This window comes from Ascaphus truei, chromosome 6 (genome assembly GCF_040206685.1).
Source record: "Ascaphus truei isolate aAscTru1 chromosome 6, aAscTru1.hap1, whole genome shotgun sequence".
NCBI classification, from domain to species: domain Eukaryota; kingdom Metazoa; phylum Chordata; class Amphibia; order Anura; family Ascaphidae; genus Ascaphus; species Ascaphus truei.
Window position 1 is genome coordinate 31,387,909 of NC_134488.1, and position 22,608 is coordinate 31,410,516.

Sequence of the window (22,608 nt, forward strand, 5' to 3'; positions counted from 1 at the left end):
TTATCCCATCCTTCTGTCTCCTTTGGGTGGTTATCCCATCCTTCGGTCTCCTTTGGGTGGTAATCCCATCCTTCGGTCTCCTTTGGGTGGTTATCCCATCCTTCCGTCTCCTTTGGGTGGTTATCCCATCCTTCCGTCTCCTTTGGGTGGTTATCCCATCATTCCGTCTCCTTTGGGTGGTTATCCCATCCTTCCGTCTCCTTTGGGTGGTTATCCCATCCTTCCGTCTCCTTTGGGTGGTTATCCCATCCTTCCGTCTCCTTTGGGTGGTTATCCCATCCTTCCGTCTCCTTTGGGTGGTTATCCCATCCTTCCGTCTCCTTTGGGTGGTTATCCCATCCTTCTGTCTCCTTTGGGTGGTTATCCCATCCTTCTGTCTCCTTTGGGTGGTTATCCCATCCTTCTGTCTCCTTTGGGTGGTTATCCCATCCTTCTGTCTCCTTTGGGTGGTTATCCCATCCTTCTGTCTCCTTTGGGTGGTTATCCCATCCTTCTGTCTCCTTTGGGTGGTTATCCCATCCTTCTGTCTCCTTTGGGTGGTTATCCCATCCTTCTGTCTCCTTTGGGTGGTTATCCCATCCTTCTGTCTCCTTTGGGTGGTTATCCCATTCTTCTGTCTCCTTTGGGTGGTTATCCCATCCTTCTGTCTCCTTTGGGTGGTTATCCCATTCTTCTGTCTCCTTTGGGTGGTTATCCCATCCTTCTGTGGTTATCCCATCCTTCTGTCTCCTTTGGATGGTTATCCCATCCTTCTGTCTCCTTTGGATGGTTATCCCATCCTTCTGTCTCCTTTGGATGGTTATCCCATCCTTCTGTCTCCTTTGGATGGTTATCCCATCCTTCTGTCTCCTTTGGGTGGTTATCCCATCCTTCTGTCTCCTTTGGGTGGTTATCCCATCCTTCTGTCTCCTTTGGGTGGTTATCCCATCCTTCTGTCTCCTTTGGGTGGTTATCCCATCCTTCTGTCTCCTTTGGGTGGTTATCCCATCCTTCTGTCTCCTTTGGGTGGTTATCCCATTCTTCTGTCTCCTTTGGGTGGTTATCCCATCCTTCTGTCTCCTTTGGGTGGTTATCCCATTCTTCTGTCTCCTTTGGGTGGTTATCCCATCCTTCTGTGGTTATCCCATCCTTCTGTCTCCTTTGGATGGTTATCCCATCCTTCTGTCTCCTTTGGATGGTTATCCCATCCTTCTGTCTCCTTTGGATGGTTATCCCATCCTTCTGTCTCCTTTGGATGGTTATCCCATCCTTCTGTCTCCTTTGGGTGGTTATCCCATCCTTCTGTCTCCTTTGGGTGGTTATCCCATCCTTCTGTCTCCTTTGCTTCAAAAGGATACATCCGTGTACATTTTCTATTGATTGATACCTCAATGAGGCAGGTCCCACTTTTCTTATGATCCCCTTGATCACCTCGTGGACGGGAAACGTCCTTGACTTTCTTTGACGTCCTCCACACATACGATCTTTGATGTCGGAAGACTGATCTTTATCGTTAATTAGTCAAATATTTTTTAACTGCCTTTTTTTAGTGGCTCAACCAGATCGAGGTCAAAAGATGACTCATCCGCTCCGTCATCCTCTTCAGGTGGCTCGGGTTCCTTCTCAAGCATCCTGCACTGATCTTCATCTGAATCCTCTGATGACAACATGGTCCAGTCCAGACAAGTACAGGATCTGGGTCGCTTGTGACAGGAGCTGCAGGAGAATGTCTGGAGGATGCCAGAGACACCGCTGCCGGTAAGAGATAACATTTTTTACATTTATCTCCTGGTTAGCCTTCAGCAGACGGTGGCAACTCTGAGTGTAACAGACTTCTTACATAGGAGTTTCACAACGTCTTTGCTTGCTGCAGTTTTTAACGGCACATTGGGTTGCCAGATGGCTTCTCCAAAAATACTGGACACAATGGTGAAAGGTGCAACGCACTTGAGACACACACGCATACCCTTCTCCACTCCATGCTGTTTCCTCCTCTCCTTGGCCCCACCCCCAGCTCCTGACACTTCCTGATTGGCTGCATTAACCAGCAGTTTCCTGGAACCAGGGTCACGAATGATGTATGATTAGTTCCAGTAAGCTCAACTCATGTCCTCCCTCTTCCAAAGCATGACAAGTCCTTAATGTCTTTCTTAATTTTATTGCTGGATTAGAAAACACAGGAACTTGTGGGTGTAGTGTAGGCAGAGAGTGCTTCTCTATGTGGGATGCTTCTATGAGGTTGGACTATGGTAAGAGAGAAAGGCCTTACCAGGGGTGGATGCAGACAGGTCTGTACTCACTGTAATCTAGGGTGGAAAGGAAGTGAGGGGCAGGGGTCACACTAAAGGTTGAGTGGGACTGCACTAACTGTCAGCAAAAGACAGGGGAGAACATGGGAAAGTCCATTAACTGGGAGGACTGGAGAAGCTGCAGTAGCAGTTCACTGATTATGTGCTCAGAGGCAAAAAATGCAACATTGTTGCATGTTACACAGGCACTGTGTGTGTATGTGGAGCCAATGCCTGCAGCTGAACTTAAGGAGCTGACAAGCAGAAGGGGGGTCGGGCAGGAATGTGATTCTTGTTCCATGACACTCCCCGTCTGGTATCTGGAGATACCACTATATAACTGGAATATGTGGAACATATGTGCAATGCATAACAAAGATAACATCACATTCTCAAACAATGCAAGAGTCCATGTCCACATAGCGATGTGACACCGGCCGGTATCACTGGTATCAAGGTCCCTTGGCCAAGGTTCTTTGGCAAAGGATGCAGGGTGGATGCACAGCTCCAGGTTTGCTGGTTGCACCACAATGTCTTTGTATAAAAGTCTCTGGCACTGTTTCCTTTTAGTCTTGTGAGAGAACAGTCCTTTTGTCTCTGTAGTTTCACCCACAGAGTGTATCCCCTTGTAGGTATACCAGCCGTGGCAGCCTGTTGCTCTATCACCTGGCGTTTGGCAGAAGGAGAGGGCTTTTGGCTCCTTGTGGGAGCGGATTACTGTCCCTGGAAAACTGGTTGTCGAATGTAATCCAATAAAGGGGGCGTCGTTCAGGGAGACTCCCTGAAGCTGAGCGCTGGGGTTGAACATTACCCGGATTTGATCGGGTTCCTGAGGGTGGTAGGCCCCAGGTGATTGGAGGTACCGACATTCTTTGCCTTCCTCCATTAGAGGTGCTGGCTTTGCGTGGCCGGTAAAGAATATCTTCTGGATGAAGACCACAAAGTTGTTTTTGGTCTCTGGTTCCCTTTGTGGGCCGCAGAGGTGCGAGGTGAACCTAGAGATGGCATGTTCTCCATTGTTTGGGAAGCGCCTCCTTGGTGAACGGAATGGTAGCGGAGTCACCCGACTGCTTAGTCCGTCTTTAGAGAGCTCCTTGACAGTTAACCTCGGGAATCCTCTATCTTCCCTCGAGGGTGTTTGTTTGTCATCGTTCCTTGTTGTCTGGAACGCTGTGCACCGTAGTTCATCGGTACATTTCTCTTGCACGAGAACATCTCCGCGTAGTTTGTTGAAACGCTTTTGTGTTTCTTTGTTGACTGCCATCGGGAGGTTGTTTTCTCCCTGGACATGACGAAGAACAGTCTCTTTTGTCCTTGTAAATCCTTTTGGGAAATGTCTCTGCAACTGTCCCCTTTTACGTGTTTGAACGAACAGTCCTTTTGACACTGTGGCTTCGCCTGTGGGGCGCAATCTTTTGCGGCTATGCCAGCCGTGGCAATTGGTTGCTCTGTTGCTTGATACTCTGTGGAGAGGAACAACTGTACGTCTTAATTGTGCCCTTGCTCGCGGGAGTATTGTCTGATTGTTTGTTGTTTTTAGGACGATCCCTTTATCGGTCACCTTTGGGAGGTTACTCTCTTCCTTCGGTGGAGTCGACTCATCATCCTTGGCTGTCTGGACTGCTGAGCATCCTAAGCCATTGTCGCATCCCATCGGCGTGAGGATGTCTTTGTTGGTCTCAGGGGTATGACCTTGTCTTTCCTCTTCACTTGGCCCTTCGGTCAATTGGAGATGGCCAAGACATGGTTCAGAGAGAGATGTGTGTCCACATTCTGTCACCTCCGTTCTGCGGGCATCAACGTAGTCTTGCCCGTGCTCTCTGTTAGTGCACGAGTTGCCCACTATCACCCATCCTAGGTCGAGTCTTTGGGCGTAGGGCGCGTTGTGGGGTCCGTTGTGCTGTTTACGGACTTTATGTACCCTCATGATGTCCCTACCGAGCAGCAGCAGGATCTTGGCGTCTTGTTCCACCGGCCGGATGTGGTTGGCTATTCCTTTGAGGTGGGGGTAATGGAGTGCCACGTCTGGTGTGGGTATCTCGTCCCTGTTTGTGGTCATGTGGTTGCACTCGATGAGTGTGGGAAGGGGCATGTTCACTTTGCCGTCTATTGAGCATATGGTGTAGCCGTTCACTCTTCTCCCTGTGGTCTCCATTTGCCCTGCGCACGTTCTGAAAGTGTAAGGAAAGGCACCATCTTGTATGTTAAACATGTCGAAGAACTCTGACCTGACCAGTGATCGGTTGCTCTGGTCGTCGAGGATTGCGTACATCCGAATAGCCTTCTCAGGTTGTCCCTGGGGGTGCACTGCGACAAGGCATATTTTGGAGCAGGACATTTTGTCACCTTCTTTTCCGCAAACCTCAGTGCGCTGAGATGTGACGGATGTTGACTCTCCTTCTTCTTTCTCCCCGCCATGCTCCGCTATGGAGGATGGGTTCTTGAGTTGGTGGAGTGTCATCGCCTCTGGGTGTAACGCTGTCACGTGCTTGTCACTCTCGCACACTGTGCATTTGATCTCTTCCTTACAGTCCCTGGCTAGATGGGTCGTGGAACCGCAGCACTTGAAGCAAACTCCGAATTCTCCAAGTAACCTCTTGCGTTCCTCTAGGGACTTCATCCTGAACCCAAAGCACTTGTTGAGTGGGTGTGGCTTCTTGTGTATGGGACATTCCCTGTTTGGGTCCCTTGGTTCCTTGTCTCCGGCGACCGACTGATCGGGAGTAGTTTGGGCCGTGGGAGGCACGTCCGTCCTGCGGGCCGAGATGGGTGTTTGGGGGTTACCATATCTCGTCGCTGGTCTCTCGTTCTTCGGGCTGCTTGCACTGTATGTGGTTTGCGCACCTAAGATGAAACTGGGATCGTTTCTTGTCTTTGCCGCTTCGCAGATGAAGCTCACGAAGAATGAGAATGGGGGGAAGACAACCTGCTTCTCCCTTTTGTATTTGGAACCTTGTGAAAGCCACCTTTCTTGGAGGTTGAAAGGTAGCTTCTCCAGGATGGGTCTCACTCCACGAGCTGAATCTAGGGCGTTGAGACCTATTAAGGAATGGTCTTTCCTTGCGAACTCCAGTTCTTGCAGCAGGTCTCCAAGATCTCGTAACTTCGAGTAGTCTTTACTCGTGATCTTGGGGAAGCTCTCGATTCTTTTGAAGAGTGAATCCTCGACTGCTTCAGGGCTGCCATAGGTCTCTTCTAGCCTTTCCCACACTAGGTCCAGACCTACTTGGGGTTGATGTGCGTTTGCCGTCCGAAGTCTCTGCGCTTGCTCCCTGGATACGTTCCCCAGGAACTTGACTAACAGGTTGAGCTCTTCCCTTGCTGAGAAGTCCAAGCTGTCGATTGCGTCTTTGAACGTGAACTTCCACGTCCGGTAGTTCTCAGGGCGGTCGTCGAAGCTGATGAGTCCTGCGTGCACCAAGTCGCGCCGGATCATGTACTTGGCTATGTCTGTCAGACCTGAGACATCGGCGCGTTTGCCCCGTTCTGAGGTAGTTGCTGGGACGGTCTGTGCGGTCGCCTCTTCCTTGGCGCGGACGCGTGATGGCTGCTGGCTAGTGTGAGGGGCTGTTTTCTCCCGCGTGGGTGTACCTGGATTGCGAGCCTGTGGTGGTGCATCCGTGTGCGCGCTGGCGTGTGGATCACTCTTGTGGCTGTGGCTATCCCAGGCAGCATGTGCCATTGATGGAGCAGCGTCTCCTCCTCGTGGTCCTAGCGAGTCTTCGGTATCTGTGGAGTCGCTCCATCCGTGTTGAGATGGTGCGCTGGTGTTTACACTGAAGAGGCTCCTGACGTAGTCTTCAGTGCGTTGGACTGGATCCTCTGAAGCTATCCGTCTATAAGTCTTTGAGTAGTAGCTGCTGTGTGATTCCTTTGTGTAGTATTAGCAAAGTAAGGCTGCTCACTGTCTTTGCATAAAGCTGTGGTAGTTTGCTGTGTAGAGGCTTGTGGCTCTGTGTAGCAACGTGCTTGTACAATGTGGTGAGAGACTGCTGTTTATTTATTTGCTACGTAAGCTGCTCGCTTGTATCTTTAGCATAAAGGCTGTGGGTAGCAGCTCCTCTGTGTGTATTTCCCAAGGCACACGGTCCTCTTTTTACTGTTCTGTTTAAACTGCTGCTTGTTTTTGCAGAAAGCTGTAGCAGTTTGCTGTATAGCTGTGTAGAGCTGCACTTTTGTAGCATGAAGGCTGTGAGTGATAGCTTCTGCGTAGACCTCTAATACACGGTCTCTCTCTTACTTTCCTGGAACCAGGGTCACGAATGATGTATGATTAGTTCCAGTAAGCTCAACTCATGTCCTCCCTCTTCCAAAGCATGACAAGTCCTTAATGTCTTTCTTAATTTTATTGCTGGATTAGAAAACACAGGAACTTGTGGGTGTAGTGTAGGCAGAGAGTGCTTCTCTATGTGGGATGCTTCTATGAGGTTGGACTATGGTAAGAGAGAAAGGCCTTACCAGGGGTGGATGCAGACAGGTCTGTACTCACTGTAATCTAGGGTGGAAAGGAAGTGAGGGGCAGGGGTCACACTAAAGGTTGAGTGGGACTGCACTAACTGTCAGCAAAAGACAGGGGAGAACATGGGAAAGTCCATTAACTGGGAGGACTGGAGAAGCTGCAGTAGCAGTTCACTGATTATGTGCTCAGAGGCAAAAAATGCAACGTTGTTGCATGTTACACAGGCACTGTGTGTGTATGTGGAGCCAATGCCTGCAGCTGAACTTAAGGAGCTGACAAGCAGAAGGGGGGTCGGGCAGGAATGTGATTCTTGTTCCATGACAAGCAGCCACCAATCAGGATGGAGGAAGCTGCCCAGCTCCATAGCAACAGCCCTGCCCTCTCCCTGCTCTTGGAAATCCTGCAGCCCTCAAAGCCGGTCAGGTCACTATGTCCAGAGAGGTGATACCAGACACATACATGTCCAGTATTAGCTCTTAATTTTTTTTCTGACACTTTTCAACCCTATCAGTACAAGTTCTGACACGGTTCATTGTCATTTCTAGGACCATATTAACACTTCACTTCTGGTGTGGCACTAATAAACTTTATTTCATATAGCGTTTTTCTCCAAATGGGACTCAAAGTGCTTCACAATTAGAGTTGCCAGGTGTCCAGTATTGAACCGGACTGTCCTGTATTTTGACACACTGTCCAATAAAAAATGAGAGGTAATACTGGACATGCGTGCGCCCGGTATTACCTCTCTGGGCGTGTACGTGTATACCGGTATTACCTCTCTGGGCGTGTACGTGTATACCGGTATTACCTCTCTGGGCGTGTACGTGTATACCGGTATTACCTCTCTGGGCGTGTACGTGTATACCGGTGTTACCTCTCTGGGCGTGTACGTGTATACCGGTATTACCTGTCTGGGCGTGTATGTGTATACCGGTATTATCTCTCTGGGCGTGTACGTGTATACCGGAATTACCTCTCTGGACATAGTGACCTGATTGGCTTGGTGGGCCGCGGGATTTCCCTGAGCAGGGCTGTTGTAGGGGGGCGGGGCAGCTTCATCTATCCTGATTGGTTGCTGCTGGGTAATGCAGCCAATCAGGAGGAGGTGTCAGGCGTCTGAGGGTGGGGCCAAGGAGAGGAGGAAACCACTTGGAGCGGAGAGAGGAAGGGGTGTGTCAAGCAAGTCGCACCTTTCACCATTGTGTCCAGTATTTTTGGAGCAGCCACCTGGCCACCCTATATACACAAGTATAGTGTGCGGTACGCAGCACACAGGAATTTTTACAGACAGTCCCGGCCCTGATGAGCTTACGCTGTATTGTTTTTGGCATCTGAGGCACAGGGAGATAGTGACTTGCCCTAAGGACTGGAGTAACACCAGTTAGGATGGAGGTACAGATTTGTGAGTTTTCTTACATGCTAAAGAGGACAATCTAATTTGCAGACGCACCCCATTTCACCTCTTAATCCTTTGGATGGATGTTGAACCCCAGCATTCTCAGAAATGGTTAGAAAGCTTGAGAATTTCACACTTCACGGGTGTGGTTTAAAAAACAAAACATTGGCTTATCCTCAACATACTTCTCATAGAATTCCTGCTTCTTGCCCATAACCTAAACTTTGTTTTGCAAGATCACCCCAACAGTGGGAAAGCCAAGCGAATGTCACCTCCCAATAGGCCTGGGTTTATTGGCCATCACCCACCATGTTGTTTGGCCCACACACGCAACCAGGATATCTCCAGATCAGGAAAAAGAAAGTACAAACCAGCAGGTAGTCTGCGATTGTATACAACTTAAGTCAGGAGTTCCTAACTCCATTCCTCAAGACCTTAACACGTCAAGCTGTCAGGATATCCCTGCTTCAGCACAGGTGGCTCAATCAGTGGCGCAGTCTTCGATTGAGCCACCTGCGCTGAAGCAGGGATATTCTTAAAACCGGAACTGTTGAGGGGTCTTGAGGACTGGAGCTCAGCACCCCCTGACTTAATGCAATCGGCTTCTTCAGAAAGATTTAATTACACCCTAAAGTAAAACATCCACCGTGTGTAAAACTATATAGTTAGTTCTACAGCTATAGATTGGCACTCATTCTACTTCCCCTTATCTTTGGTGGATGATTGTAAACCAATAATGCTTCAAACGACCTAATCTTGTGATAAGACAAAGGTTATATAGATTTAAAAAAAATAAAGTATATTTACATACAGAAGGGTGTTAATCATCAACATTTAACCTTGGGCTACCTAGGCAAGGAGCAGTTGTAGGCCTTACACTAAAAGGTGCAGGTCCACAGCCAGCTGAATGGCTTATGGGCCTTTAAACATGGGGGCGAGGGGGTGTTTATTTGCTCTCTTTACCTTTACACCACCTTGTCCTCAGACTCAATAAAGATAGTGGGAACTCTGCCTGTTGAAGAACTTGCGGAACAGTGGCAGACACAGTAATTAACAGCTCATACATAAACCTTGGCCCCCTGCGGACGCACTTACCAGAACGCCCTCCTACTGTCTCTGTACGTTCTTCCTACCAACACATTAGATTGTAAGCTCTTCAGAGCAGGGACTCCTTTTCCTAATGTTACTTTTATGTCTGAAGCACTTCTCCCCTTTGTGTTATTTATGTTATTATTATGTCGCGTGTATTACCACTGTGAAGCGCTATGTACATTAATGGCGCTATATAAATAAAGACATACATACAAGGGAGCAGCCAGAAGATATTACACCCTTCCAAGCCTAACTTTACCCAAATCTGACACGTATTGCATTATTTATTTTTTGTACAACATTTTCAGGCCTGCACCTAGAGGCACCGTGGTCTTCGGCAAAAATATTTGCGGTGCTTATAAAAACGTGCGCATACAGGGGGGCAAGTAAGAACCCAGGGCCACAGCTCTAGATACCTGCAGCGTCAACCAGGAAGAAACCAACATTAGCTGAATGCCTTGTGTTGTAACCAACTACCCAACTTCTAGCATATTGCAGATCACAAACTCCAACTACTATGTTTGAAAGGGGGAGGAGGGGAAAGCGAGGAGAGAAATGGAGCATTAGCTGTGCAGGGGCCAGAGCACAGCCCTGGATATGGATGCTGGGAGAAGAGTGGTGGCTACGCATGGGCCACCTAGGGATCCTGCACAGGGAACATACACGGCCCCGTCCAGGTGCAAATGAATATGACATATACTAAAGGCAGCTAGGTGTGCTGCGACAGCAGCGTGGGGGAAAAAACTCCCTCTAGAAAAAGTAGTACTGTAATTAGGAGAATAAATGAAGTTCAGCTAATAGAGAAACTCCACTCATTCCTAAATCACACCAAGAATTGTTATAGGACATGGGAACCATCGGATGGAGGATAGAGTAGAAGTAAGGCAACAGCGGCGAGGTATGGGAGTTGAGACATTACCCCCTCAGGGAAGGTTCCCTGGGTATTTGGCTAGAAACAATACACATTCCTAAGCCTGCATGTGAAAACCATTTAATGTATGAGGGGGGGGGGGGGGAGAATTATAAAATGGTTGTTCCTTTATTTCTGTACCCACCTTACCCATTTGAATATAAAAATAAATAAATACAACGTATAAGGAGTGCAAAAATCATTTTCCAACAACTTTATTTAACAGACAACTCTGCATAAAATAAAAAAATAAAAAGTTACAGGAACAATTGTCAGCCTTCAACAAGACAGCACTTTACCAATTAACAAATTCAACGTAACCCCTTCCTGACCAGAGGGGCCGCTGCACTGCAGGGGAAGGCGTTTAAATGCCCATGCTACAGGTGGCAATGATGCCAAATATATTGCAACTTCCAGCCTCAAACTTACTGGTTCCTCCAAAAAAAGGAAGATTTTTGGCAGGCAAAAGTGACCTTCGCATGTTCCTCAGAGCCAGAGCAGGTCTTCTGAGGCTGTCAGAAAAAGGTGTTAGGACACTGAATAAATGCAGGAAGCCCTACAATCCCCAGTCCTCATGCATGTAGTGCCAAACTGTAGTTTAAGTGGAAAAACAACTGAGGGGGAATGTGACTTCAGGGATGGCCAATACCAGTCCTCAAGACCTACACACCCCCTCCAGGATATCCCTGCTTCAGTACAGGTGGCTCAGTCTAACTGCTGAAGCTGGGATATCATGAAAAGCTGATGAGGGTTGGGGGCGACGGCGACGGGGGACTGGAATTGAGAACCCCTGGCCTAAGTGATATATTGCCATAACATATTGTTCCTTGAATGGGTTGCTAGGTGCTTCTTGGTACATGAATGATGTCTGTAGGTTAGCTTTCCCTACTTCTAAAATGAAGTGTCGTCTCCTCCCTGTTGACATGCTTTGTCATCTGCACACAGGACTTAAGTCCTTTTCCTGCTCCCAAGAACAGCTGCCAGCAGCGCTATTTCTAGAGATCTTTACCAATTCTCTGCTCCAACGCACCACTGACAGCAGTTAAATCTACACCGAGTATATTCTGTGGATTCAAATGACAGATACAGGACAACTTTCCAATACATTTCCAGGGATGCAGAATTCAATGCATCCAAAACCCTGAATCCTACCATCATAGGCAAGACTGGTTGTAAAGCTGGGAACCTTTTTTGGTAAGGCTTCAGTTGGCTTACAAAGCAGTAAAGGCAATCATATGTTCAACTGGTACAAAAACAAATAAAAAAAAACACACAAATGGCATCGTGAGGAAGGCACGGTGTTCCTTATGCTTTCTCATAGTGACGTGTGCTGACCACATCCCCCATGGTGAGAGTCTGCAAAGAAAGGGAATTCAAGACATTGTTTGCTCAATATAATTTCAAGTGCAGGTTTAATCATTTATTTGTTATTTTTTTATCAAAAGCTATGCCTAGCCATTAAAGTTATGATGGGGTTGGAAGGAAAAAAAAACAAAACAAAAAATCACAACCCCTTACAGCAGGGGGGGCGCAAAGTTTTTCCCCGGGGCCCCCTACCGGTGGTCCCCTCACTCCCGCGACCCCCCTAACGCCCACTCACCTGCGCTCCGGCGTCGTGACGTCACGTTGCCATAGCAACGCGACATGACCTCGCGGCGTCATTTTGCCGCCACGTTGCCATGGCGACGCAGGAAGGAAGCCGCCGGAGCCTAAGTAAGTGAAAGTTTACAGAGGCCCTGCAGCTCCCTTGGCACTTAATTTAAGTGCCTTCAGGAAGCACGCTGGGCCTCTGTAAACCCCGCACCCCCCCGCCAGCAGTCTCGCGCCCCCTAGTTTGCGCACCGCTGCCTTACAGTAAATAAAAAACATACCACTCAAGTACATTTGCAACCCTGCTTTCCCCCCATCATCTTAGCATACAATGCTTCCACTGCAGCAGGGATTCTGGGTAATGACAGGCAAACGAGCAGTGTCACTCCTTAGTGCTCCATTTTAACATGGGATTCTATAAGCGCATGCCTGCCGTATTCCAGGTTTTTCAGCACAGCCTGGGTTGCAGATCTGACAAATGCCAAATTGGGGTTATTTGCTGCATTATAATAAAATGTGGGTAGAGTGTGATTTAAAGAATATGGGGAAGATGTTGCCTTTCTATACGGGTGTAATAAATATTCACTAAAGCAAAAACCGGAGAATGTTTAATGTACATTGATTTTTAATGTCTGGCAAAGCCCTCATATCGCAAGCAAAATAGCCAGATTTCATGAAATTGTGCAAAATGTTTTGCACATCGCTTGGTACAGAGTGAACCAGTTTAAGCGACATGTTTAAAGGTTCTATAGTATTTGGGCGATTCATGCAATTTTGTTACTAAAAAAAACACACAGCCCCTCACAGCGGAGACCAAAAAGGTTCAGATAGCTGTGAACAGGTTTACCATCTCTGCACTTTACCAAGCTGTAATACGGCAGGAACAGGCTTATAGGGGTCCATGTTCAAATTGGCAAGGTCCAAAAGGTAACACTGCTCATTTGCATGTCATTACCCAGAATCCCTTGCTGCAGTGAAATCACTATGCCAAGAGAATGGGGGAAAGCAGGTTTGCAGACCTGTCTGACATGTGAACGTGCTCACAAGTGATATTTTTATTTGCTGTAACTAAAATCTGACTGCCATTTGTTTTTTACATTTATTTATTTTTTAAAAATGGCAAGTGGGAATCTGGGATTCCTCTAGCTGCTCACTATGTGTTCAACAAGACTTTTTTACAGGCAACCCTCCGGCCCTCATATTTATTAGATCTGATAAGGATAATGTACTGGGATGGTGTAAAACTACACAAGGCTACAGAAGGCAAACGATACATTATATTGGACATACAAAAACCTCACATTTATATATGACATTGATCAGATTCTTCCTAAAATACCGTTTCTATAAAATAGTTGTAGCACCATATTGAGATTGACGTTTTAGGTGCTGAATACAAATGACATGCATTATCTTTGTTTAGGAGTACATATGTGTAAAATTGCAGCAATACAATTGGCTTCTTGATCACAAATCTCAGTTCTTCGTGAGTCAATAGGTTTAGACCATGGGTGATCAACTCTAGTCGTCAAAGGCCACCAACAGGTCAGGATTTAAGGCTCCCTGCTTCAGCACAGGTGGCTCAGTCAATTACTGTTGGTGGCGCTTGAGGACTGGAGTTGGCCACCCCTGGTCTAATCTGTTGAGCAGGAAAGTGAAGCAGTTTAGGAATAGCAAGGCATGAATTAGTTTGCACTGCTGCATTTCTCTCACTGTAGATCTATCAACAAGACAGGAATGTGTATATACACACACGGGAGAGTCATTGTTTTAAGTCAACGGAAAGTCAGACGACCTTCAGAAGGTCAAGCTCGTAGTCAGCCAAGCACACACTGCAGGGTGCACCGATGCAGGAGCAGTTTCACATTGGGTAAGGATGTGGCCTTTTAGCACACAAGAATGGGTCAGAAGAGCACATGGAAAAAGTTTAGCATTGAAAGGGTCTCACTCAGCACCAAAATAAGGTAACATTGACAGGCGCCTAATGTTTGGTTAAAAAAAATAAAATAATAATTAAAAAAAATAACACTTTTGGCTAGTTGTCTATAATAATGTAGACAAAGAATGCGCAAATGGGGGGGGGGGGGGGGGGGGGTATGTGAGATTTTCTGGGGAGAGCCCGGCAGTTACAGGCCCCGCGCTCTTCCCTACAACATAAAATACCGAGGGAGCAAGCGAAGCCTCTAACTGCCCCTTACCTGCTCTCCGGCAGCGTGAGGTCACATGATGCCAATGCCAGAGAGCAGGTAAGGGGGTACACAGGAAAATACTTCATCCCCACTTCTTATCTTTTTGCCCCTCAACTATGGACAGGGTGAACAAGGTCAAGTTTTTCTAGCCCAACATTGTAGCTTCTTTTAGTAGATTTGAGACAAATACAGGGTGTTTGATCCCCCACTGACTTTGGGGAGATTAGAATGAGAGAATTTGCATGGACGGCAGATTTCCCCCCCCCCTCCACTTTTATAAAAAGATACTCACCAGTACTAGTTTGTTGTCATGGACTTCTCTCACCAGCGTGGTCTCCTTCCCATCCCATTTCTGCAAATGCTTCAGTTTGCCGCCATCCAGGGTGACCAAGGACTAAGAACACACACGGTAAAGGGTCAGATCATGTATGAGCAACGTGATCTAATGGCAGTCACGTGTTTAATGGTTTTAAGGGTCAGTCCAACAACATAGGACTAAAGTCCCCCTTCTCCCCTCACACCGTTATCCTGATTACTGGGGCAACCAGCCTTCAGACCAAAGTGAATGAATGGCAGGGACCAGGCTTCACTGAAAGGGTGGTGCATTCATGCAACAGCTTCCCAACAGAGGCGGATAGGGAGTTCAACAATGCCTTGGGTAGACAAAGCTACACTAAATATAAAAGAAATCTGGGGACAAGATGGTCTGAGGATTTAGGGCATATCGGAAAGTGGGTAGACCATGTGGTTCTCATCTGTGGTCAAGTTCTAGGTTTGTTAAAGGGGTCGCTGATACTTGGAGCGATTTGACTTCCTCTGATCAGGACAGGGTGGGACAAGGCTGAACACTATTGACCAATACTCCTCAGTGAGTGCCCCCCTAAGAAACGAATTACAAGTGGAATTTCCCCACAAAAATGCAAGCAGCCAAACCTTGGCTATTAGCATGGTTACATTTGTTTAGGGAAGCCAACTAGAGTTCAATTGTTTACAAACTGTTTCTGGCAGCATGTATGGGATTGCACTATTAAACCATTAAACAAAACTAGCAATGAATAATCTTAAGAGCCAAATATAGAAGCTACAGCATTTTGGAAACTTTATTTTAAGCCAAAAAAGCTGGACGATGGCTGCATCACAGCGTATGCCAAAACGTTCTTAACAGCAAATGTTTCCAGCGCTTATCCTCTGGAGAGAAGCTATTTTAAAGCCTGTTAGCAATTCATGTCCTGTTGCGTTCTTAGCACATCGCCTCACAGGATAAAATGTGTCCTGGCAACACTTACCGGACCTGTACCCTAGCAGAGGGACCATGGCACTGCTGTGTTTCCAGTGTCGGCAGTAGTGTTCTACTGCGGGTACCAATGTATTAATAAACCTGCCGTTCCGCAAAATTATTTTCCAACAACGTGCCACAGAAACCAGTTAATGCGACGCTGCGCCTTGATGTTTAAATGGCTTCTCATGCCTACAAAAAATTTTAAGGCACTTTGATAATGGTTACATGGGGTCATTTATCAAGACAAAGGGCACTGCATGTTAAACACCTTTACTCCGATCCCATTTTAACCCCGAAGTAAACCAATTTTTAAAGGGCCTGTCCCACATAGGAGCAGTCAGCCAATGACTGATGTTTGAGCTAAAAGTTCAGTCCCATATAATGTCCAAGTGACCCTTTAACCCATTAAGCATTTTTAGGACACTTTGCTCCTGCATGGGACAGCCCCTGTAACCCGTTAAGATAGTGGTCACTGATTAGATCAGTTGTGTAGGACCAAAGTAACTAAATTACGTACATGTTTAATTAGATAAAAATCACAAAAATAAAATAAAAAAGGGTGCTCATTTACATGGCACTACCCAGAAGCCTCAGCTGCAGCTTAAGCACAGTTTTGTGAGCCATTGCAGATGCCATTGGCTGCAAAAGTATATATATCATGAACAAGTGTCAAGGGGAATTGAAAGGGTATGAAGGGGGGTGGGGGGGGGGGGTCTCCTGCAGACCATCTCACCTTGCACTTTCGATCATCTGCAGTGGTTTCGTCAAACTCCTTGTCGAGTTCGAAGCTGATCTCCGTGTTCTTAAAGGCGCTTTGTGTCTTTACCACCAGCTTGTTCCCATCCTGAGAGATGATCAAGGTGGGTTTAGTCATATTACCGACTTGTCTGGTAGCAAAACCCACACCTGAGGGGGCGAAAGGGAGGGAAAAGGGGAGAAGGGTTGAGATCCATTTTCTGAAATGACTATTTAAAAAAAAAAAAAAAAAATATTTAAAGGGGCACTCCCTGCTAGTCATGGCAGCAACATGTTACGGGGTCATGTTTGGGGGGGGGGGGGGGGAGTTGACGCTTTACCAAAACCCGACACCTACAAGTATTTTTAAATTATAAACATTGTGAGCCACGTCGTGGGAGGGGTGTGTTTCTTGTGCGATATCACAACACTGTGTATGGCATCTATTTCCAAACAACCAAATTCTGAAAAAAAAATATATAATATATATCAAGTAAAGTAGTAATCTGCCAGAACCCTATACATTTTACTCGTATTTGCACCTCGCCCACAGAGTATATCCTGCTTCCCCCCCCCCCCCCCTCTAAGAAAAGAAAACATTTTAATATCATATCTAGCTTCTGAGAGTTACCATGTAAGGCGACAGGCTCAAGTTTGAAATATCAAGTGGCCGGGAGAGCGTCATTTTAAACGCTTCCATCTCCTGAACAAAGCAGATTTATAAAACAAAAATCTTGGGAAAGGCAAGAAGAGCTCTTAACCTAATAAAAAATAAAGGCAGTGCAAACGGTCATTTTAAATCTTGATTTGCTTTCAACCAGTTTGGCTTGAGCAATAAAATTGTGGATGGAATTATTCTTTGTCTTCCAAATCATAAAAAAATAAATCAGTAAAATGTCAGCTCTTTAAGTGTCACAAGTACTAAAAGAAACCCTTGTATAGCAGATCACCTTCACTCCCTGTTCTCACGACCTTCAGCGCAAGGTCAAAAGCATAGTGAAATTAATGTCATGCCCGACACTACATGTGATTATTTGGCAAACAAGATCCCTGCATTCTTGGCACCAAGGATAGGTCAAATCTACCAACATACATACCCTTGACAACATACTCAGAACCTGTGCCACCATTATCAATTTTTCTAAAGTTTATATTTGACAAGATTTAGGAATCCTCAATAAATTGTGATGTAGAGACCTAGCGTAGCACCCTTTATCACAAACTTGCCTCCTTTGTTAAAGGGTCACTCTAAGGCCAAAGAGGACCAGAAATGTATACATTTCTTTATTACAAGCGATAATATTAATTTAAAAAAATAAAATACAAAAAGCTGTTCACATGCACACAGTGCTATCACATCACATGCACACAGTACAGTGCTATCACATCACATGCACACAGTACAGTGCTATCACATCACATGCACACAGTACAGTGCTATCACATCACATGCACACAGTACAGTGCTATCACATCACATGCACACAGTACAGTGCTATCACATCACATGCACACAGTACAATGCTATCACATCACATGCACACAGTACTGTGATATCACATCACATGCACACAGTACATACAGTGCTATCACATCACATGCACACAGTAATGATATCACATCACATGCACACAGTACAATGCTATCACATCACATGCACACAGTACAGTGCTATCACATCACATGCACACAGTACAGTGCTATCACATCACATGCACACAGTACAGTGCTATCACATCACATGCACACAGTACAGTGCTATCACATCACATGCACACAGTACAGTGCTATCACATCAATGTAGATAAACACCAAAGAAAATAAAACCGATATGGCCAATACCAATGCTAAATGTGGCATAAGTGTCACAATAACAATCCCTCATTCATAGGAGATCAGCAAACACTGCATCTTGGCCAACATGATATTGGTTATACCTTACTTGTCCAACTAGAATGTACAGTATAAGAGCTTCTTAGAAAGTTCTCCATCTCTCCATTTCAGGGGGAAGGAGGGGGGAGGGGACAGGCAAAGAACAAACAAATCAAATAAAAAGTAGGTGGGGGGGAAGGGAATGACAGTCTCCAGCCAGCCTCCACCTTGTTCCTTATAACAAATTCAGTTTTCCTGGTTCCCCTCAACACAACTTGGCCCAGAGTATTTAGATAGCGCCATCGTTTCTTTGAAGACCATTGAGGTGGGCTGTTCAGACATGGTTTCCATTTGGGCATACATTTCCCAGTTCCATTAGTATTGGGCGATGACTAATAATTATAAGACAAGCTTTCGGGAGTTCTCTTCCTCAGGTCAGCAATTGTGATCTTGGTTTTTACATCTGTGTTAAACTGGTGGAATCTTTGTACATCAGTTTTGCTGACCTGAGAAAGAACTTGAAAGCTTGTCTTATAAAACATATATAAAAAGGTGTCACCTAATACTCATTTACTCTATACTATCGCAACCGAACCAGCTATTTCTACTTAATCCAGCTCCATTAAAAAAAAAAAAAATGAAAAATAAAATTATACATATACATATACATGCATCAAACTTCAGTAATCACGCTATGAAAAAGGGGATTAGAATTAATTGATACTCTGCAACCAGTGACATGTTTAAGGGGTCCCATCTGGGTGGTTGAGATTTACTCAAATCTGACAGCTAGAAGCATTTCAACATGTGTCTTTAAACGTTAGTTTGTAAACCTGGTGAGCGGAGGTATGGGAGGGGTTGGATTACCTCTGAAGGCCATGTGTTCAAGAAGGAGTTTGCGCAGACAGAATCTTTTCGCCCCACTCCCCCAGTAAGGACAGAATGGAATATGGGTAAAGAGACTTTGAGAAAGTTATGCAGAGGCTCCAAACAAATGCAATTTGTAATTAACATCCCAAAAATTGAAGGTGGACAAATCTTTGCTGCAAGCATTGTTAGTTTTGTTTAAGGGAGCCAGTTAGGTCGATTCTTTACAAGGTGTTTTTTGGCTGGCAACAAAGTAACATTTTCCAAATTAAAATACCAAGTTGACTGACCATTAGTATTTGCTTTCAGGATCGGTCACTGTATAAACAACCGATTGGCATTCAGTCTCCCAGAATCCCCCCCCTGCTTGTCTGGTCCTCCCCATTTATACGCTCGTCACTCCCAAGTGTGGGCAGCGACAGCCGCCATATTTTTCTATCCCACCCCACAGGGATTTGTTTTTTTCTCCGTGCAGAGGTATAAAAGTAGTTTCAGAGAAATTGTATTTAACAATTGGTATGTAAAGGTATATTGTATAGAACACTTTATCACCGATATCCAGGTACATATGCACAGTGGTTTGTTTATGGGTTGTGGCACCCTTCCCTACAAAAAGGGAAGTTAAATGCAATAAGTCAGTAAATAGTGGTAGATGTAGAGTTTCTCCCAGTCAATTTTAGCCCCAATCAGGCCATTATTACCATGCACGGAGTACGATCATACTGGGAAAAAAAATAAGGTACAAAATAGAGATGCCAAACTGAGTTCCCCAAAAAACTAGCAGAGCAGGCGTTCACACACATACTGTACACATTTTAAAATCAGGGGTGAGCAACTCCAGTCGCCCGGGGCCACCAACAGGTCAGGTTTTAAGGATATCCCTGCTTCAGCACAAGTGGCTCTTGTGGAGTTAGACCTGGGGGGGCCTACCCCCCGATTAACAGTGGTTTCAAATGCTGCAAGCATCAGTTCAATAGTATATAGTATGTACTAGAACAAAATACATAGCAGCGCTGAGGCAGCTCCGGGGGAAATGAAAGCCAAATGATTAACTCCATACATGTGTTCTTACACGCCAAGGTCACAGCTTACAAGAGCCAACAAAACGGCTTCACCAAATTCCTGCCATGCCGTGTGTCAAAGCACAGCCACTGAAGTGGGAGAATGTTAAAGCCATTGCTGCCACGAAAGCACAAAGGACAGATGCAGGGATCTGTTATATGGACACGCGTGAATGTCATGTGTATCCACCGTATGCCAATGTGTGTTTGTGCGCACAGGTCACATACATATTACACACGCTTGACATGGCAAAGCTATTTGAACAGTGTTTTATAAAATCTGCCCATCCAAATACACCAAACCCACCAGTTCTAGAAAAAGGGAGAGGGGTTTTGGTGCATCCATTGTTTTTTGAAAATTGATCAAAAGCTCCATTAAAAATAAATAAAAACATTTTGCAAGGCTTTTGACCACCTAAGTTTGTAAGACCTCATTTGAGGGGTTCAACATGTTGGTTTACAAAACAGTGATTTTGAATGGGTTGAGGGAGCCATTTTGAATCTTTATATCTCCACCCTAGTTGGATAGAGCGCTGATAATGCAGATAGAGCGCTGATAATGCAGATAGAGCGCTGATAATGCAGATAGAGCGCTGATAATGCAGATAGAGCGCTGATAATGCAGATAGAGCGCTGATAATGCAGATAGAGCGCTGATAATGCAGATAGAGCGCTGATAATGCAGATAGAGCGCTGATAATGCAGATAGAGCGCTGATAATGCAGATGTTACCCGGCTAGGAAAAGGACAGATAAAACGCTGCTTCATGTCACAAGGTGAGGATAATTCTGAAATTGAAGGTTTAATAATAGGCATTAAGACATGTGACATTATTAGGTCACTTTGCATGACAGACCCCTTTGAGGGTAACCTGTTTATCCGGCTCATTGTTAAACACTGCAACATGGACATATGTCAAATAAAACAGTTAATATGATAGTACAGTAAAACTAAACAGGCTCAGGGGTGCCTGGTGGAGCCGGCCCTGTTGGCAGCAGAGGGGTTAATGTTACCCGGCCATTGCAGGCCAGTGAGACGGTTGTGATTACTGACATTTTTCTTCACGTGTCTTCAATGCTGGAAAGCGCTCTATGGGCGGAGTATGTATCCATGCTCTGCCCCCTCCCGCGCAGTACCCCTCACCCCCCTCCCGCGCAGTACCCCTCACCCCCCTCCCGCGCAGTACCCCCAGCCCCAAAACCCCCGCCCCCCCCCCCATGTTCCCCCACACCGTCTTCCCTGTGCTCTCCCATACTCCCCCCCCAGCCCCCTTCCCATACTCCCCCCCCAGCCCCCTTCCCATACTCCCCCCCCAGCCCCCTTCCCATACTCCCCCCCCAGCCCCCTTCCCATACTCCTCCCCAGCCCCCTTCCCATACTCCTCCCCAGCCCCCTTCCCATACTCCTCCCCAGCCCCCTTCCCATACTCCCCCCCCAGCCCCCTTCCCATACTCCCCTCCCCCTGCGCCTCTAATTCTGCAGTGACCCACCCAACATTTTCCTGAATCCCTGTGCCACATAAATCCGTCTATCACGGCCCTCCCACAATCCTCCACATCGCCCTGTCCCGACTACATCCATCCATATAGCGCCCTTCTATCTCCATAATCCGCTTCTGTCTACAGCGCTCTATAAATGTCTACATCGGTTTTAAAGCTGCCATGTATATAGCTCTCCCCCGCCCTCCTGTCCCCTCACCCCGGTATATGGCGCCCCGTTTGTGAGAGAGACACGTGTATGTGTGTAATATATACACACACACACACACACACACACACACACACACACACACACACACACACACACACACACACACACACACACACACACACACACACACACACACACACACACACACACACACACACACACACACCTCGCTTTCACCTCCCTTATTAAATAAATAAAACATACTCACCAAGGGCTTTCATATATTCATCAAACTGATTGCTTTCCTGCATATTCCACGTTCCTACAAAACACTCAACCATTGTGCAGCTCACACTCAGGGCAACAGCAGCACCGCGCTCTGACTGCAGCAGCCAGCACTGCTCTTTAAATAGCCTGCTCTGATCACATGAGCTGTGCCTGCATATAACTTAAAGGAACACTCCCATCTCCCCTTCCCCCCTCCTCCATCCCCCACTCCTCCATCTCCCCCTCCTCCATTTCCCCCTCCTCCATCTCCCCTTCCCCCCTCCCCCATCACCCCCTCCCTCATCCCCCCTCCTCCACCCCCCCCTCCTCCACCCCCCATCCTCCACCCCCCATTCCTCCATCCCCCCTCCTCAACCCCCCTCCTCATCCCCCCTCCTCCTCATCCCCCCTCCACCTCCTCCCCCTTCTCACCTTCCCCCATCACCCCCTCCCATCTCCCCTTCACCCTTTATCTCTCACCCTCTCCCTCCCTCTCTCCTCCTGGCAGCATAAGGGGTTAAAGGTACTCAATTGATCCCTATTGCCATTGAAACAGTATGGAGAGAAAAAAAAAAAAAAAAAGATTGTGTAAAATAAATCCCCTTCCCCATACAAGCAAAGTGGAATGGTCAGCTTGCAAAATAAACAAGTACTGATACTCCAGGTTTGGTAATACAAAGAGCATTGGTACCCAGCTTTGTTAATAAAAGAGTAACAAAATAGTGGCGCTGCCCAAGGGTTTGAATATAAAGAGCAGTGTTACTAAAAAGTAGTGATCATACTGGGTGTGTACATCACCCCTGCTTCATGCTGGCCCTTCGCTTATAGCATCACAACGTATGTTGTTGTTCTTTTTTAATAGGTGGGAAGAGGAGAGTCTCTGGAGCGGAACCCCGTTAATTTCAGCTCCGGGGACCCCCGGCTTCCCGAGATACAGATCTCTGTAATGGGTGCCGGTAGCAGCACCACCGTTC

At 46.5% G+C, this 22,608-nt stretch overlaps 1 protein-coding gene across 2 annotated transcripts; it reads right to left on the reverse strand.

Moving 5' to 3' along the window:
• Positions 1 to 10,323: 10,323 nt before the first annotated feature.
• Positions 10,324 to 21,791, reverse strand: FABP3 (fatty acid binding protein 3). Of its 2 annotated transcripts, none has more exons than XM_075603844.1 (4): positions 21,636 to 21,791; positions 15,916 to 16,088; positions 14,196 to 14,297; positions 10,324 to 11,480 (listed from the first exon to the last, which is right to left on the reverse strand). In XM_075603844.1, exons 1-4 carry the CDS (start codon positions 21,706 to 21,708, stop codon positions 11,430 to 11,432), a joined length of 399 nt encoding a protein of 132 aa, XP_075459959.1. In that variant the 5' UTR covers positions 21,709 to 21,791; the 3' UTR covers positions 10,324 to 11,429. The 2 variants fall into 2 exon arrangements, with proteins under 2 accessions (XP_075459959.1, XP_075459960.1); XM_075603845.1 differs by lacking the exon at positions 21,636 to 21,791 and adding an exon at positions 17,860 to 17,923.
• Between the last annotated feature and the right edge of the window lie 817 nt (positions 21,792 to 22,608).